This window comes from Erinaceus europaeus, chromosome 19, assembly GCF_950295315.1.
Source record: "Erinaceus europaeus chromosome 19, mEriEur2.1, whole genome shotgun sequence".
In the NCBI taxonomy this organism is placed as follows: Eukaryota; Metazoa; Chordata; class Mammalia; order Eulipotyphla; family Erinaceidae; genus Erinaceus; species Erinaceus europaeus.
The window spans coordinates 19,062,723-19,078,439 of NC_080180.1; the positions used below are offsets into that span (position 1 = coordinate 19,062,723).

The window sequence follows — 15,717 nt, forward strand, 5'->3', positions numbered from 1 at the left end:
CGCGCATTGCGCCACATGTGCTTAGCCCACTGCGCTACCACGACTTCCGCTGTGAGGGGCTGTGCACATGGAGGGTTACTGAGCCACATCCCTGGTTTCTCTTCAAGTTGTGAGGGGAAGAACTTAAAACTCACTCTAGTACGGTCCATGTTATGGGAGGTAAAACTGCTCCTGGCTGAAAACCACTGACCTAAGGTCAACCCTGTGGTGTCTTCACTTCCAGAACAATGTCTGCTCAAGTTCACTCCCTGTTTTCAGTGCTCAACCCCTTATGGTGAGAATTACAGACACCACTTCATACAGGGAGAAAATCCAGATGCAGGAAGATAAAATGACTCCAGTCAATGTTGGATCCAAGATTTACAATTAGGTCAGACTATAAAGTTTTTCATATAGACCTTTTCATAAAGCCCCCAGACCTCAGGGACTCAGGGGGTGGGGATGAAAGGGGGGCATAGCAGAAGCATTAACAGAACCTGTAGGACTTAGAACCATTAAAGATTTTTACCAAGTGCACCAGTAGTGAGTCTTCGTAGAGGGCAGGCCACTTCCTGCCTCTGCCTAGTTTTCACCCAATACTCCTTCACAAGTGACAATATGGACTCTTGACTTAATGTAATTACCAGCAAGGACTTTTAATACTTGAAGTTGGACTTTAGCACCCTAAGATCGCTTTGCTGATTCCCTCCCCTACCTCCTTCAGGTTTTTGCTCTGTGGTTACTCTCACCTGCTAGCCTCTTTATTTTCCTGCCTAGCATCTAGCCTACCTTACTTATTCTGATGTACTTATTCTGATGTTCATCCAGTTACACTGAAATTTTATTTTGTTTTGGTTTTTTTGCCTCCAGGGTGCTCAGTGCCTGTACCACGAATCCACTACTCCTGGAGGTCTTCCCCCTACCCCCTTTGTTGCCCTTGTTTTTTTATCATTGTTGTGGTTATCATAATTATTGTTGTTATTGCTATCGTTGTTGGACAGGACAGAGAGAAATCAAGAGAGAAGGGGAAGACAGAGAGGGGAGAGAAAGATAGACACTTGCAGACCTGCTTCACCGCTCATGAAGAGACATCACTGCAGGTGGGGAGCTGGGGGCTCAAACCGGGATCCTTGTGCTTCACACCATATGCGCTTAACCCGCTGCGCTACCACCCACTGCCCTACACTAAAATTTATGAGAACATATTTTTCTTCTTTATCACTTAGAATAGCAGTCACTGGAACATGATGGCAGAGGAGGACCTAGTGGGGGTTCAACTGTTACGTGGAAAACTGGGAAATGTTATGCATGTACAAACTACTGTATTTACTGCCAATTGTAAACCATTACTCCCCCAATAAAGACATTTAAAGAATAGTGCTCATCACATATTGGGTACTCAGGTATTTTCTCTGTGGCTTAAAAACAAATGGAACCAGTGCTTATAACCATGTGTAGTGATGGCTATTAATAAAGCATCTGTCCAATGTGGTGATCATTCTTCTATCTATCTATACACACACTCGTACTGTAAACTAATACATGTTAAATGTTGTCACCAAAAATGAACGAAACAGAAAACACACACACACACACACACACACACACACCAATGAGATCTGAATTAAGGACTTGTGGGAATTAATGGATCTTGAAGGTTTATTCAGTAAAAGTGAGAGACCAGACCAAAGTTAGGGTTGATTTCCAGCACAGTATGTACTGGAGTGATGCTTGTGTCTTATGTGAAACTCATATATGTAGTAAATTTTAAGAGAAAAATTAAAAGAAAGAAATGAACCCTATCCACTGAACCACCTCTCATCCACAAGAAACTACAATAATCGGTGGATTGTGATTAGAGGTGACAAAGGAGAGTCAAGAAGAAATTAATGGATCACGTGGGCTTTAGGACAGTGTGTCTCGTGTTGTAATGCGCCCAAGCTATCGTGCAGAAATGTAGCTTCTGATTTAGTACCAGAGGGTGGGTCTGAGATTCTGTGTGTCCAGCACGTTCCTGGGTGATGCCAAAGCTGCAGATCTAGAGTGTTGCCAGGCCCTCGACAGCAGAATGAGTCTGGGTAGAATAAAACAAGTTGATGGGGCCAGGTAGTAGCACAGCAGGTTAAGCGCACATGGCGCAAAGCTAAAGGACCCGCTTAAGGATTCTGGTAAGGGTCCCCACCTGCGGGGGGGTGGGGGGGTAGTTGCTTCGCAAGCGGTGAAGCAGGTCTGCAGGTGTCTTTCTCTCCCCCTCTATCTTCTCTTCCTCCCTCGACTTCTCTCTGTCCTATCCAGCAACAACAACAATAATAGCAACAACAATAATAACGGCAACAAAGGGGGAAAAGTGGCCTCCAGGAGCAGTGGATTCGTGGTGCAGGCACCGAGCCCCAGCAATAACCCTGGAGGCAATAAAATAAAATAAAACAAGTTGACTCCAAGGTGGGTATCAGATCTGTGGCAGGCCAGCTAGATGAGTTTCTTGCTAATGACAAGCACAGGTGTACTTCTCTGCACTGCCTGCTAGAAGGCAGAGGAGTTACTAGGAAGACCTCATGAAGAATCTGCAAGTCACAGCACTGGATCATCTTTTACACTTACAGGGCATCTTTTTCATAATGCAGTGATCAGCTGTATAAGTCTTGGCTTGTTTTGGGAGCAAAAAACTGAAATATTTAACATGAATGTATATTTAGCTTAATTTCTGTCGATCATATGAGCTGTTAAGTGGAAAATACTGATGACAAATGTATGAATTTAGCAGATTAGCCAAAGTTTTCCTTTGTTTAAAAAATTACTTATGAGGGGAGTTGAGCGGTAGCGCAGTGGGTTAAGCGCACATGGTGCAAAGCACAAGGACCAGTGTAAAGATCCCGGTTCGAGCCCCCAGCTCCCCACCTGCAGGGGTGTCGCTTCACAGTCGGTGAAGCAGGTCTGCAGGTGTCTTTCTCTCCCCCTCTCTATCTTCCCCCCCTCTCTGGATTTCTCTCTGTCCTATCCAACAATATCAATAACTACAACAAGAAAGCAACAAGGGCAACTAGCATGAGGTCATACCTCAGGCGCATGACTCCTTGAGCTCTACCTGCACCACCGGCACGCTGTCCTCTCTGCGAGAATCACTCTGCCTCGAAGCTGCGCAGTGCAGCACACACAGTCTCCGAGTTTAGAAGTTGGTAGACTATAAACAGTTGACAATTATGAGGCTAACAACAGACAATGGAAGAAACAGCAATACATTCCAAGTTCAAGACTAGGCAGCTGACCTTTCAATTTGGATAGTAATGTAATCAGGACCCAAGTGAAGAGACACAGTAGGCATCGCCACTTCCTTCTTTACCATTACACTTACTTTCGAGTACCTCTGCAAACAGTAAAATGCTCGATTTTATTACAAAAGGCAGTTTGAAGGAAAACCAGGGAAGTATAGCTATGAAGTCATCAAAACATTCACTTAATCTCTTCATAATTCAAAATCAAGTGATACTCTATTTACAAAAGAGAAAAAAAGAGGACTAGGCCAGTCGCTCAGCCTGTCAGAACACAGAACTCACACGCCTGAGGCCACAGGTTTGTTCCTGGCACCACTGTCTGCCAGAGAGGAACAGCGTTCTCTTCCTCCTCTCTCTCATGATAAATAAGTCTAAAAAGCATTTAATAAGTAAAATATTTCAGAGAAAACTAGTAACCCTTGCAGACTCATTTATGGTACACGAGTAAGTTGCAGCTAATGGTTCATAGTAGTAGCAGAATTGTCATTTTTAGACATCCATTTCCAAAGTATAAACTATACTGATGACTTTATTCAAATACACCAGTAATCACCTACGGGAAATTACTCCATGTGCTCACAATATACTTAATATCTAATCTCTATCTTTCAGAAAATATTTCTAGTTTCAGTTTTTGAAAAGAAAGAAATCATTGACTTCACCCTATAAACCCAAATAATCGCTATCTAACATTTGAAAGTCCCCGAAGAGTTGAGACACTGGGAGATCTTGGTTATGTCTTATACGATCACAAATTTAAAGCTTATACGATCACAAATTTCAGAAATTACATGTTCTGTGAGGCTCAATTTTCTAGGTGTTTGTCAGAAATGAACTTTTTCAAAAGTCAAGTCAAGTCAGGTTCAGGCACTGGTATGCTTCCAACTGATAGGCTAAATTTCTTTCCTTTGTCTTCACAATTTAATAGCTCTAAACACATTAATCTTATTTATTGCTGAGCAATGTCCCCACCATCTGCTCTGGCGACTGTTCCATGTGAAGATATAATTCCTTTTTATCTATGTTGGGTCCTAGTAGTTATGTGTTCTGAGTGTTTTATTAGAAGGCAGGTACATGAAAGAGAGGAAGATGCGGGAATAAGCCCGACCATCTAGATAATTATTTATGAAAGTGTTATTAAGAAAATGATTAAATTACAAAAGGCAGTTCTACAGTTATTTTGAATTTCTGCTCTCATATTCAGCTGCCAAAATTCCAACTGATATTTCAGTACTAAACATTCTTAACAAACAGTACTTTCCTATCGTTCAGAGTGTTTTTGTACTTTAGTTCCAGATGGAGTATTGATTCAGTTGGATACTTGACTGAATATTATGCAGTGATAATGTTTTCCTTTCCTTTTCTTTTTTTTTTAAACCAGAGCACTGCTCAGCTCTGGCTTATGGTGGTGCGGGGGACTGAATTTGTGACTTTGGAGTCTCAGGCAGGAGAGTCTCTTTGCAGAACCAGTACGCTATCTACCCCCCGCAGATATAATGTATAAAAGTATAAAATATAAAGTATAAAAATGCCCATTACTGGGAGTCGGGCTGTAGCGCAGCGGGTTAAGCACAGGAGGCGCAAAGCACAAGGACCGGCATAAGGATCCTGGTTCGAACCCCGGCTCCCCACCTGCAGCGGAGTCGCTTCATAAGCGGTGAAGCAGGTCTACAGGTGTCTATCTTTCTCTCCTCCTCTCTGTCTTCCCCTCCTCTCTACATTTCTCTCTGTCCTATCCAACAACGACAACAACAATAAAACAACAAGGGCAACAAAAGGGAATAAATAAATTAAATAAATATTAAAAAAGAAAAAAAAATGCCCATTACTTATTTGGTACTTATCAATCAGGAAAAAATTTATATCACCAAATTCCATGGAAAGTTCTGAGATTACTTCATAATTATATACAACCAACTCTACAAAATATTACTTGCACACTGTATAGAATTCCAATTATATACTTAATGAACGGACAATATTTAAAAGCTTCCCATGATAATTCTCTACTACCTGATATTCATGCCTATATATATTTTGTTTGTTTACCTCCCGGGATATGGCTGGGACTTGGTGCCTGCACTACCAACCCACTGCTCCTGGAGGCTAATTTTCCCCTTTGGTTGTTTATCATTGTAGTTGTGTTATTGCTGTTCTGTCGGATAGGATAGAGAAATTGAGAGAGGAGGGGAAGACAGGGAGAGGGAGAGAAAGACAGACACCTGCAGACCTGCTTCACCACTTGTATAGTGACGCCCCCCCCCCCGCCCCGGGGGGGGGGGGGAGCCAGGGGCTCGAACCGGGGTCCTTATGTGTCAATCCTTGGGCTTTGTGCCATGTGAGCTTAACCCACTGCGCTACCACCCAGCCCCCAAATTTTCACTTTCTATTACAAACTAGTTCTTTGTGGGAGTGCTTTTTCTTTTTTCCAAGTTAAGATATTCACCTATATTGCATTACAGTAACTCAAAATTTCAAGTTTCAAGAAAGAAAAATGTAAACATTCTTATTAGAAATAAGACATTCCTTTTTCTCTCATCTGTTCCTAAATACTACCTTTTCACTGGTCACGTACACTAGCATATCACCGACAAAAAGCTTTCACTAATATTCCTTTTCCCTCCTCCTTCAATATTTCAGAAGTTTAATAATAAAATCAAAGAATGAAAACAAAATGAAGTAACTTAAAAAGTTAAATGTAATAGTTTCTCATTATTCTGAAAGCCCATGTCGGTGAGCTATACTAAAACAATTTTAACACGCTTGTTGAAAAATAGTTACAGAAGTGAAAAGTAGTACAATGTAAATTTTTGTTTGTTTGAATGTACTTCTACAGTGCTGAGTTTTGCTTGTTTTGAGTGTTGTGCTTATGACTGAGCAAAATGTTGTGTTAAATGCAAGTATTTTCATTCCTGTACCTGACCCATTTGCTAGATGAAAGCTCCAGGCTTGCTTTCTAGTCTTTACTAAGTGCGTTTGTTGTTTTGGGCCATGAAATAAGAAACTGCAGCCCCAGAAATTATTTTTCTCATTCCATGCTAAAGTAGTCAAGGTCACGGGTTGTCTATTCATGGAGACCCACAAAGGTACCCATTTACAGTTCTCATAGTTCTCTAGTGAGAAGCAACTCTCAAGTGTTTGTATTTGGTTTCCTTGTAGGAAGAGCCTAGCTTATGTGCAACTGAACATAGAGTATCTAAAAATGTCACTTCCAGACTTTTAGTAGTTGTATTTACACCCAAGTCTAAGGTTAAGGCACTAACTCTCAATTAAAACTTTAACTTTCCAGTAAGTAATGCTTAAAAAACAATACTCTTATTTACAGAATGAACAAATGAGCCGGTCACATGCGAAAATTAAACACTTTTCAAGGCAAAACTTAAAATAATTATTAGGGAGTTTCCAATGTTTTACAATCACTCACACTTTTCCTTTGTCTTAACCCAATGTACTTGTACTGGTATGCTTTTTTTTTAAGTGAGTTGGGGATGTGGATTCAGTTTTTATCTTAGTTCTTATTTTCTGTACATATCTGAATACATACAGCAACCCTGCAACTTTGACTGTTTTGGTAAGAAACTTTATCCCATGAAGGTTGTGTGGCCTTATGAGTTACAAAAGACAAGATTAAATATATAAACACAAAGATTAGCCATCTTTTTCCTAGATTGGGAATGTAAACAAAAGTTCACCAGTTGTCTGTTTAGAGTTATTTATTAATTATTCCAAAACAGTACTAAAGTTCATACCAAAGTGCCAAAGGAAGCCTGAACTGAAAGGCAAGTAAGTTTTTTTTTACACCCTTTCAGTTAAGCTTTTCAGAATTCACATGAGAATTGGAATACATTTTATATTCTTCCCCACTCCCAAGACCTAGTATTCCCTTTCTTCTCCATTCTAAGAGTTGTTATTTCGCGTAATACATAATTCCACTCACACTGCTCTTTTAGTCCTCCAAAGCACAGGTAACAAAATTTCCTGTTTTGAATAAAAAGGCCCAAGCCACATTTTTTGCTACTTTTCTCCATTTCTCAAAAGATACTTTATATTTCAACATATAATATACTCTGCAAGACTTATCTTGCAATGTATTTCAACCTAATCACACATGGGATATATTAAATGCTCTTAATGTTCTTAAAAACCCAGCATTACCATTTCCAGGTTAAAGAAGGTGTGGGTTGAGTGTGTGATTTCATTTTTATTCATATAGTTCTATCTGAAGCCATTTCTGTGCAGCTAAAGAACAACAGTAATTGACTGCAGTTATTATTAAGTGTTAACTCATATCTTTGTTGACTGAAAATACTGAGCTACTGTCAAGACGAGCATCTCTTTGGTACTTATTATCGAATGAGAAACTGCAAGGAATTTTAAAGTCTATTCAACTTATTTGACCATCTTACAAAACGCCACAGCTCTACGTAGCCACAAGTATATTAAATGCTAATTAGTTAAACTGCAGATGAAGTACTCTTAACATTTCATGTAATTTTAGGTTAGGCGTTGACAATGTCAATTAAAATTTGACTAGCTAGACATTTCTTCATGGTAGGAATTCTTAATCTGGAGTCCATAAATGAAGAATTTATCCAGGATGCAGGGGAGTCTTGTAAGCTAATACACTGTCTGATCTTGTGTGCAGACATATTTCTACAAAAGTACGGAGTTGGGATGGTGGTGGTGGTGGTGAAGGGGGACACTTTTCTATCATTAGCTGCTCAAGGAGTATGGCCTAAAAATGTTAAGGCAGTTTTTCCCTAGAATGAGTCAACATAAAAATAATCTACTTAAGTTACGTACTCTCAAATAGAGTCAGTACTTTTTTTTAAAAAAAGCAAACAACTTTCAAAACATATGCCCTCTTTATGACTAAACTCAGGATTTTTTTTTCAGAAACACACACACACATGTATTTATAAAGGGTATGGCAAAGTATAAGCAAATGCTATATTCATGGTAATGATCATTTAAAAATTAAGGACATAAAAGTATTAAGTGGAATGAACACATTCTTCCTCAAAACCTATCCACTGAGAACATCTCATAAAGGGTGCAAACCACCATGAGTCTCTCGAGTATCAGGAGGGCTTCCATAACAAACATCTGTGGGCATTTCTGATGTAACCTCGAGCACAGCATGATGCATGTGTCATAGCACTAACAAAGGACTGTTGCATCACATTTTAAAAACGGAGCCCTGGCATTGTGTGTCATAGGAAGCACGTGGACCATAATACCCAGAAAATCACAGTTTTCAGTTTACTCTACACAAGAACTTATGAACTGGGAAACTAAGGACTGTACGTCCTGACAAGGTGACACTGCTCAACATTACATACACACCGTCATCCAGTTCAGGCTGACGTGCTACTAATGGCAATCACCAGAAATGGGGGGCAGGGCAGGGCTCTGCTTCTCTCATGTGGTGACACGGAACTAAACGTAAAGGAAGAAACACATCATTGTAAGCATTTTTTTTAAATATTGAAAAACATTGTAGTATTCGTTAAGGATAAAGACAGACATTTAGAGGGAAGGGGGAAGGTAGAGGGGGAAAAGAGGGGGCTGGGTGGTGGTGCATTTGGATGAGCGCATGTTACAACGTGAAAGGAGCTGGGTTTGAGCCTCTGGTCCCCACCTGCAGGAGAAAAGCTTTGCCAGTGGTGAAGCAGTGTTGCAGGAGTCTGTCTCTCCCTATCCTATCCCCCCTTCCTTCTTGATATCTGGCAATCTCTATCCAATAAATTAAATAAAGATAATTTTAAAAACGGAGGGAAAGAGACACCTGCAGCACTGTTTCACCACTTGTGAAGCTTCCCTCCACCCCTTGCAGGTGGGGGCCAAAGACTTGAACCCAGCTCCTTTCACGTTGTAACATGTGCTCCCTACCAGGCGTGCCTAGTAACACTGAAAATATTTTAAGCACATTATTTTGTAAGATCATATTCAGACATACACTTTCCACAGAAGGAAAAGAAATGGCTAGGTTAAAAAATTACTGTGTCTGTGTCCATCTACAACAGAGAAATAAGTCATCTGTGCAGAGAAACTGGGTTGGATTTCAATCAGAATCAGTGACACTCTGCCTAGCACTCTTGTTTGAGAAAATGATCTGGGCAAAGGAAAAAACTAATTTACCATTGCTAGGCATATATATGGGCGCACACACTGGCATTCCTCTACAGTGAAGTCCATGTCTGTGCATAAGACACTCATCATTTTCCTCCATGGGCAAAGCATCCACGATGTAGTCTGCCTATCCTTTAGTATTTCTACTACCTCTGACAAAACTCACCATTTGTGGTCACTCAATTGCAGAGCACAATTTTAACATTTTCTATGGTCATCTACAACTTTTTCTCTATCTTTAAAAGTTAACACATTCACTTATAGGCACCATTTCTGTCTCTTCAATACTCACTAAGTCAGCTCTTTCCTTCTGAAATCTATACTTTTAGATTTTTTTTAAAAGCTAACCATGACATGATGACACTTCTACAAGTATTCAGGACCATGTTTTGTGTGCCATTCTATTAATCTATTACAATCTCTTTGAGACAAAAGGATGCACCTAGAACCCAGGTACTGGGATGTGATTTTAAGTAGTCTTAATAATTACAAATTGAAGATCTCTCTGAAATAGTATTTAGACTGGTTAGGCCAATTTTAGTAAAATGTTCTAGCTTAAAGGAATATTAGATTTCTATTCCTCCCACATAGCACCAACACAAGGAAAATATTCAGCCAACATGGAACTCAACTTATAAACATGAATTCTCTCTCTCTCTTTTTTAATTACAGGTCCCTAAACTTCACTGATATCAACAGTTTATGAAATGTTACCAGAAAAGTTCTGAAAAATGTGACTGTGTATTAAGTGATATTCTCCTTTCTTCCATTTTGTGATTAACAGGTCTTTTATTGGTAGTAAACTAGAGCAAACAATCAGAATAATACATATGCAGTATTCAGTACACACAATAAAAGTTAAAGAAATTCAAAACCTGCGTAAAACAAAACACTGGAGAAAAATCATACAGCTTAAGAGATACAGTGGCAAAGGTCCTCTCCATCCTCTTGATTACAGCTTGTACTCCTGTACCAATAGAACTTACCGCACTTACCAAAATAATACAGACTTTTTTTTAGTGCTGAGTGTATTTAAGAGGATTAAACATATTTTCTAAGAATCTTGCAGTGAGAAAATGGGTGACCCTTTAGCTGGTAATGCAGACTTAAGGGTGGAAAGTGGGGAAAGAAAATTAACTAGTATTTTGTAACCATTTTTAATAATTTCTTATTTTCCAAACACTGCTTTCATAACAGAAGTGTTTTACACTTGCACAATATTAATTACTTTATTATACATGGAAGCCTGTGGGAGGCTGATTACACAATAAGACTGCAAACAACCAGTGGTACTTTTCTGACGCCAGAAGAGTACATAAGACTGAAACATCACCAAAAGTACATAAAAAACTCATCAGCATAAACATCAAAGTACATTAAAAAATATAATCAGGAAAAAAATACAATTGCTAAAAAGTGGTTTAGAGCAGAGCCACTGTCTATCAGTAGCTTCAAATGGCAATTAGCATTCATAGCAAGTTCTGATGACTTTACAAGACCCCTGTACAATACTGACTAATGCATCCTTTGAAAATGTACATTAAAGGGTGCAATTTCACAAAGAGGTTCTGATGTCATGACTAAATGCAGACACACTCTTATCCCTCACACTAGCTCTGTCACCAGTCCAAATCATCTTATTAATAGCTATAGCTCTAACCTGTGAGGTTTCATTATACATGGAAATCTGTATGGGCTTTGTTTAAAAAAGAAAAAAAAAAAGTAAAAGATAGGGAGAGGATGTGTATCCTATTGTTTAGTATTTGGATGCCCAAAGGCATGTAAAATGCATAATACATTACCTACTGGAATGTAAATCACTCTAAAATCCAAACTGTCAAGACAGGGAGAACAAGGAACAAGGCAGACGCAGAACTCTAAGAAGGTAGGTTAGAACAAGAACATAAAAAACAAAAGTGTGGGCTATATGTAACAGCGTAAGCAAGAGAACAATTTTTTGTAGGCCATGTATAATAAATAATGCATACCCAAATTCCAGAGAATTATTTCATTCCAACTTGGTTCTAATACTAGAACCGACCAACCACTTGGGCTTCAACCATGGTGCTGGATGTCAGCAGCAAGACTCTTAATGGAACTACGGCCCTGTTTCATTGGGATAAAGAGAGGATTTTGTTCTCCCTTTTTCTTTTATTAAAGCTATCATTCCAGGCTTTGATCAAAGATCCAAGAATATGTGTTCTACCAGGCTGGAATGAATGTAGTTTGGAAGTTCAGAGTACATTTAAAAAGCTGCAACACAATACAGGTAGCCAACATCTCCGAATTTTGGATCAGCCCAGCTGGAGACAGCAATTTGAAATGTTTTCGATCCTTTACGAAAATGATGAAATGTATTATCAGCCCAAAGAGAGCAATTTGAAATGTTTTCAATTCCTTACTTAAAAATGTATACCATACTATCTGTAAATTGGATATTCCAATACAGTGATAACGTACAGTTTCCATGCGTTATTACACTTTCCTGAGAGTAAAACAATTAAGTTTACCTTAATCCTAGCAATGAAGTTTTTTTGTTTGTTTTTTTTTTGTTGTTGTTGTTGTTTTGTGTTTTTTTATAGGTTTTTTTTTTTTTTTCATTTAAAACTTTTGGGCTATTCCCTGACAATCTATACATGTAAATTTGATTGCTAAACATTGTCACTTTGAATGTCAAACTATTTTAGTCTATTGATTTTGATTAAAAATCATAATACAAACAGAGCTAACATCACGCTAACAAAATAAACTAAATATGAAAAGTTGCATTGAAAGGGCATTACATTATTCTTAATAGGATCGTGTAGAAACATTCCAATGGCAGTGTTCTCGAAATAAAACAAAATTACATCAGAAGACCTCCAGCCTGGTCGCTCTGGGGACCTTACCTGTAACTCTGGCTGGTGGGCGTCTTTACTCTTGTACTACATGGCTCACTTACATCAGACATCATGTTTGTGTACCCTGAGAAATCTGACACTGAAGTCCTTGCTCTATGGTCCACTTCTCCATTAGAGTTAGTGATAAAAGTCATTGGCACCCTGCTGCCCGACTTAAACTGAGAACCGAACGCTTGTGCAAAGTTCTCAATCTGGTACGTTGTTCTAGGCTCTATGTCTTTCTGAGGATCTATCTGGCTAGCTAACTCCTGAGATGGAATCTGAAAGCTTGTTGAGGACTCTAAGTTTTTCTGCTGTTCCTTCTGGCCAGCCAGTTTCTGAGATGACTGGAAGGCTGATGAAGTCTCTAAGTTCTTCTGCGAATCTATCAGATCATCCAGCTCCTGGGAAGGTGTCAACTGCTGATGTGTAGCATCCAAAGCAGATAAATAAAGACCTGGTTGAGATCCAAACAACATCCCAAAAGGAGGCTTTGGCAATGACGATGGCAACACTGAGGTAACAGATTGGCCGAAACCACACTCCAAAGGAGACGTAGTGTATATCTGTTTTTCTGGAAATAAAGTGTGGTTGTGGAGAGGTGAGGACAAACCGACAAACTGGAAACTGTGTCCAAGAGAAAAACCTGCATTGGAAGATTTTTCAAAAGCCTGTTGGAGGTATTTGGAGTATTCTTGCAGCACGACTGCCTTATCGTTTGAAGGCGTTTGGGCGCCCGGACTCAAATTTCCTTCCTGAACCAGTTCCGAGTGTTCTCCTGAGGTGTGTAAATCCACTCGTGGTTCCGCTATGTTGAAAGGATCCTCCTTCTGGTTTTCGGTCTTGTTGGAGTACTGATCCAAAATACTTTGTAAAACCTCATCAGGAATTCCAGACTTGTCATGACAAGACTTGATCTCAGCACTGAGCGCTGAGGAGTCAATAAGTGACAATGGGGCCTCATTGTCCAAAACACTGACACCTGCAGACTGAATGACGGACTGTTGGGAGACCATGTGTCCTACATTTATAGAAAAGGCACTGTTGCTGCTGGCAGTTGGTAAGTATCTTCTTTTCTTTGAGAACTGCATGGCATCATCATAATTACTACTCATTTGACCTTGCTTGCCGCTTGTACTTTGGAGAAGACCGACGGCCTCCACGCTATTATTTGAGCCGATGCCAAGTGAGCCACTTGGCTTCCCAGACAAGGACTTCTGCCCAACTATCTCTGGCAACGGCGACACAAAATTAAGGTAGCTTTTATCTGTATTCTTTCGGCTCCCTTTCTTAAAGATCAGTTTTGGCACCCTTTTCTGTAGTTCATCGATGCCGGTGCCAAGGATGCCTCCGCTGGAAGACACGGTGGGCATCTCCACGGAGTAACTCTGCAGGCTTATGTTGTTGGCCAGTTGCGATTCGTTGGCTTTCCCAGTCTTATGCTCCTTGTTTTCAACAGCGAGGCTTTTCGACTTCGTCTTCCTCCTCGAAGAACTTGTATTTCCCTGAGACAACACAGCCAGGCTTCCCATACTGGTATGGTTTGATGACCCGGGTTCTGCACCAGCGGCTCCTTTAGCTATGGCTTCACCACACGTGCGCCTGTGCTTCAACAGCCGGTCAGTCCTTGAGAAATACTGCTGGCAAGTGTCACATTTATATGGCTTTTCTCCACTATGCGTCCTCTTGTGTCTCTCCATGTGGTACTTCTGGATGAACTTCATGCTGCACTGGTCACACCCGAAGGGCTTCTCGCGGCTGTGGATCTTCTCGTGCCTCTGCAGCAGGTATTTCTGGATGAAGCCCATGCTGCACTGGCTGCACTGGAAAGGCCGTTCGCCCGTGTGGATGAGGACGTGCCTCCGCAGGTGGTAGGAGCTCCGGAAAGCAGCGCTGCAGTGATCGCAGATATGAGGTTTCTGGCTGGGCGAGAGGATGGCCCCGTCTCCCTCCCCGCCCCCGGGAGGTTTGGAAGATGCGCTCGGCTTCCTCTTGGCCTTGATTCCCTGAGATTCTGGCTTTGGCCTCTTTGCCTTTTTGACGCTGGCGTCCTGCTTTGGCTCGTCGGGGCCAGGGTGCTCCTCAGTCCGGCCGCCGCTGCTCAGCAGCACGTCGCGGGGGTGCGGGGCGGGCTGCTGAGGGGCGTGCGGGTGCAGCAGGCTGAGGTCCTGGATGACGCCGTGGCCGCCCCCTTCCCCGCCTGCGAGGCCCGGGGAGCGCTCCTCGGCCCCGGCGAACAGCCCCCCGTAGTGGTGGTGGTGGTGGTGGTGGTGGTGGTGGTGGTGGGCCTGCGGCTCGTCGGGCTCGGCGGGCTTCTCCTGCTTGATGCTGGCCAGGGACGGCAGGAAGCCCCAGGAGGTCCTCTGCGCCGGGAAGGCCGCGCCGGGCGCCGCCGGCTCCTTCTTGAAAGTCATGTCCGGGGCCGGCGGAGGGGGGGGCTCGGCGGCCGGGGCTGCGGAGGTAGAGGAGGGCAGCACGCACTGCGGGGGCGGGGGCGGGGGCGCCGAGCCGGCCGGCCGGGTGAAGCTGGTGACCGGGGGGAGCCGGTGGTTGAACATGACCATCCCCTGCGGGAAGCTGGGCTCCATCTCTGCCCTCCTGCCGCCGCCGCCGCCGCCGGAGCCGGAGCCCGAGCCGGAGCCGCTACCACCGCTGCTGCCGCCGCCGCCGCCGCCGCTCAGGAACCCGCTGCCGATTTTCATACCCCGGAGGAGGCCTGGCTGAGGAAGGAGCGGGGAGAGGGGAGAGGGGGAAGAGGAGGTGGGACCGGGCCCCGGGCCGGGACCACCGCGGCGTCCGGGACCCCGCCGCGCCGCCGCCCTGATCGCAACGCGCCCAGCACCGACTCCCTGCCCGGCCGCCTCCGGCAGCGGCGCGCATGGCCCTGCGGCTCGTCCCCGGCCCTCGCCCGCGCCCTCTGCGACCCTCCGGCCACACTTACGGGTACCGCCGCCGCCGCAGCCGCCGTCGCCTCCAGTTAATAAAAATAACGCCGTCCTCTCCACAATGGAATTAAAAGCCTCCCCCGGACTGCGCAGCCGCGGCGCGGTGTCTGCCGGGAGCCCCTCGACCCGGCCGGAGGGGAGCTCTGCGCCTCCAGGGCGCCTGCGCAGCCGCTTCCGCCCGGCCGGCCTGTCAATCACCGGGACGGCTGGGTTGGGGGAAGGCCCTGGACGCGAGGGGAGGGGACCTGGAGCCCCTCTAGAAAGAATCTGCCGGGGCGACTGGGCGCGATTGGTGGGCCGCCTGAAGGAGGTGGACGTGGGTGAGGGCTTTGGAGGAAAAGACGTTGAGGAGGTGGACCCCGAGGGGCGGGAAGTTCCGCGGGACGGGGCTGCAGCGTGGCGTGGGAGCTGCGGTGGGACAGGGAGGGGGGACACTGAGGACTAAATACTGGGGCTTTCCTCCCTCTGCAGATGGCAGCCGGGTAGTGAGTGGATCGGAGTCCGAGCCCC

At 43.3% G+C, this 15,717-nt stretch overlaps 1 protein-coding gene across 2 annotated transcripts; it reads right to left on the minus strand.

The window, feature by feature from the left end:
* Positions 1-10,524: 10,524 nt before the first annotated feature.
* Positions 10,525-15,339, minus strand: ZNF281 (zinc finger protein 281). 2 transcript variants are annotated; one of them, XM_007522064.3, is made up of 2 exons: positions 15,204-15,339; positions 10,525-14,982 (listed from the first exon to the last, which is right to left on the minus strand). In XM_007522064.3, the coding sequence occupies exon 2, from the start codon at positions 14,962-14,964 to the stop codon at positions 12,268-12,270; it is 2,697 nt and encodes an 898-aa protein (XP_007522126.2). In that variant the 5' UTR covers positions 14,965-14,982; positions 15,204-15,339; the 3' UTR covers positions 10,525-12,267. The 2 variants fall into 2 exon arrangements, with proteins under 2 accessions (XP_007522126.2, XP_007522125.2); XM_007522063.3 differs by having other exon boundaries at positions 10,525-14,978; positions 15,204-15,337.
* Positions 15,340-15,717: the final 378 nt, after the last annotated feature.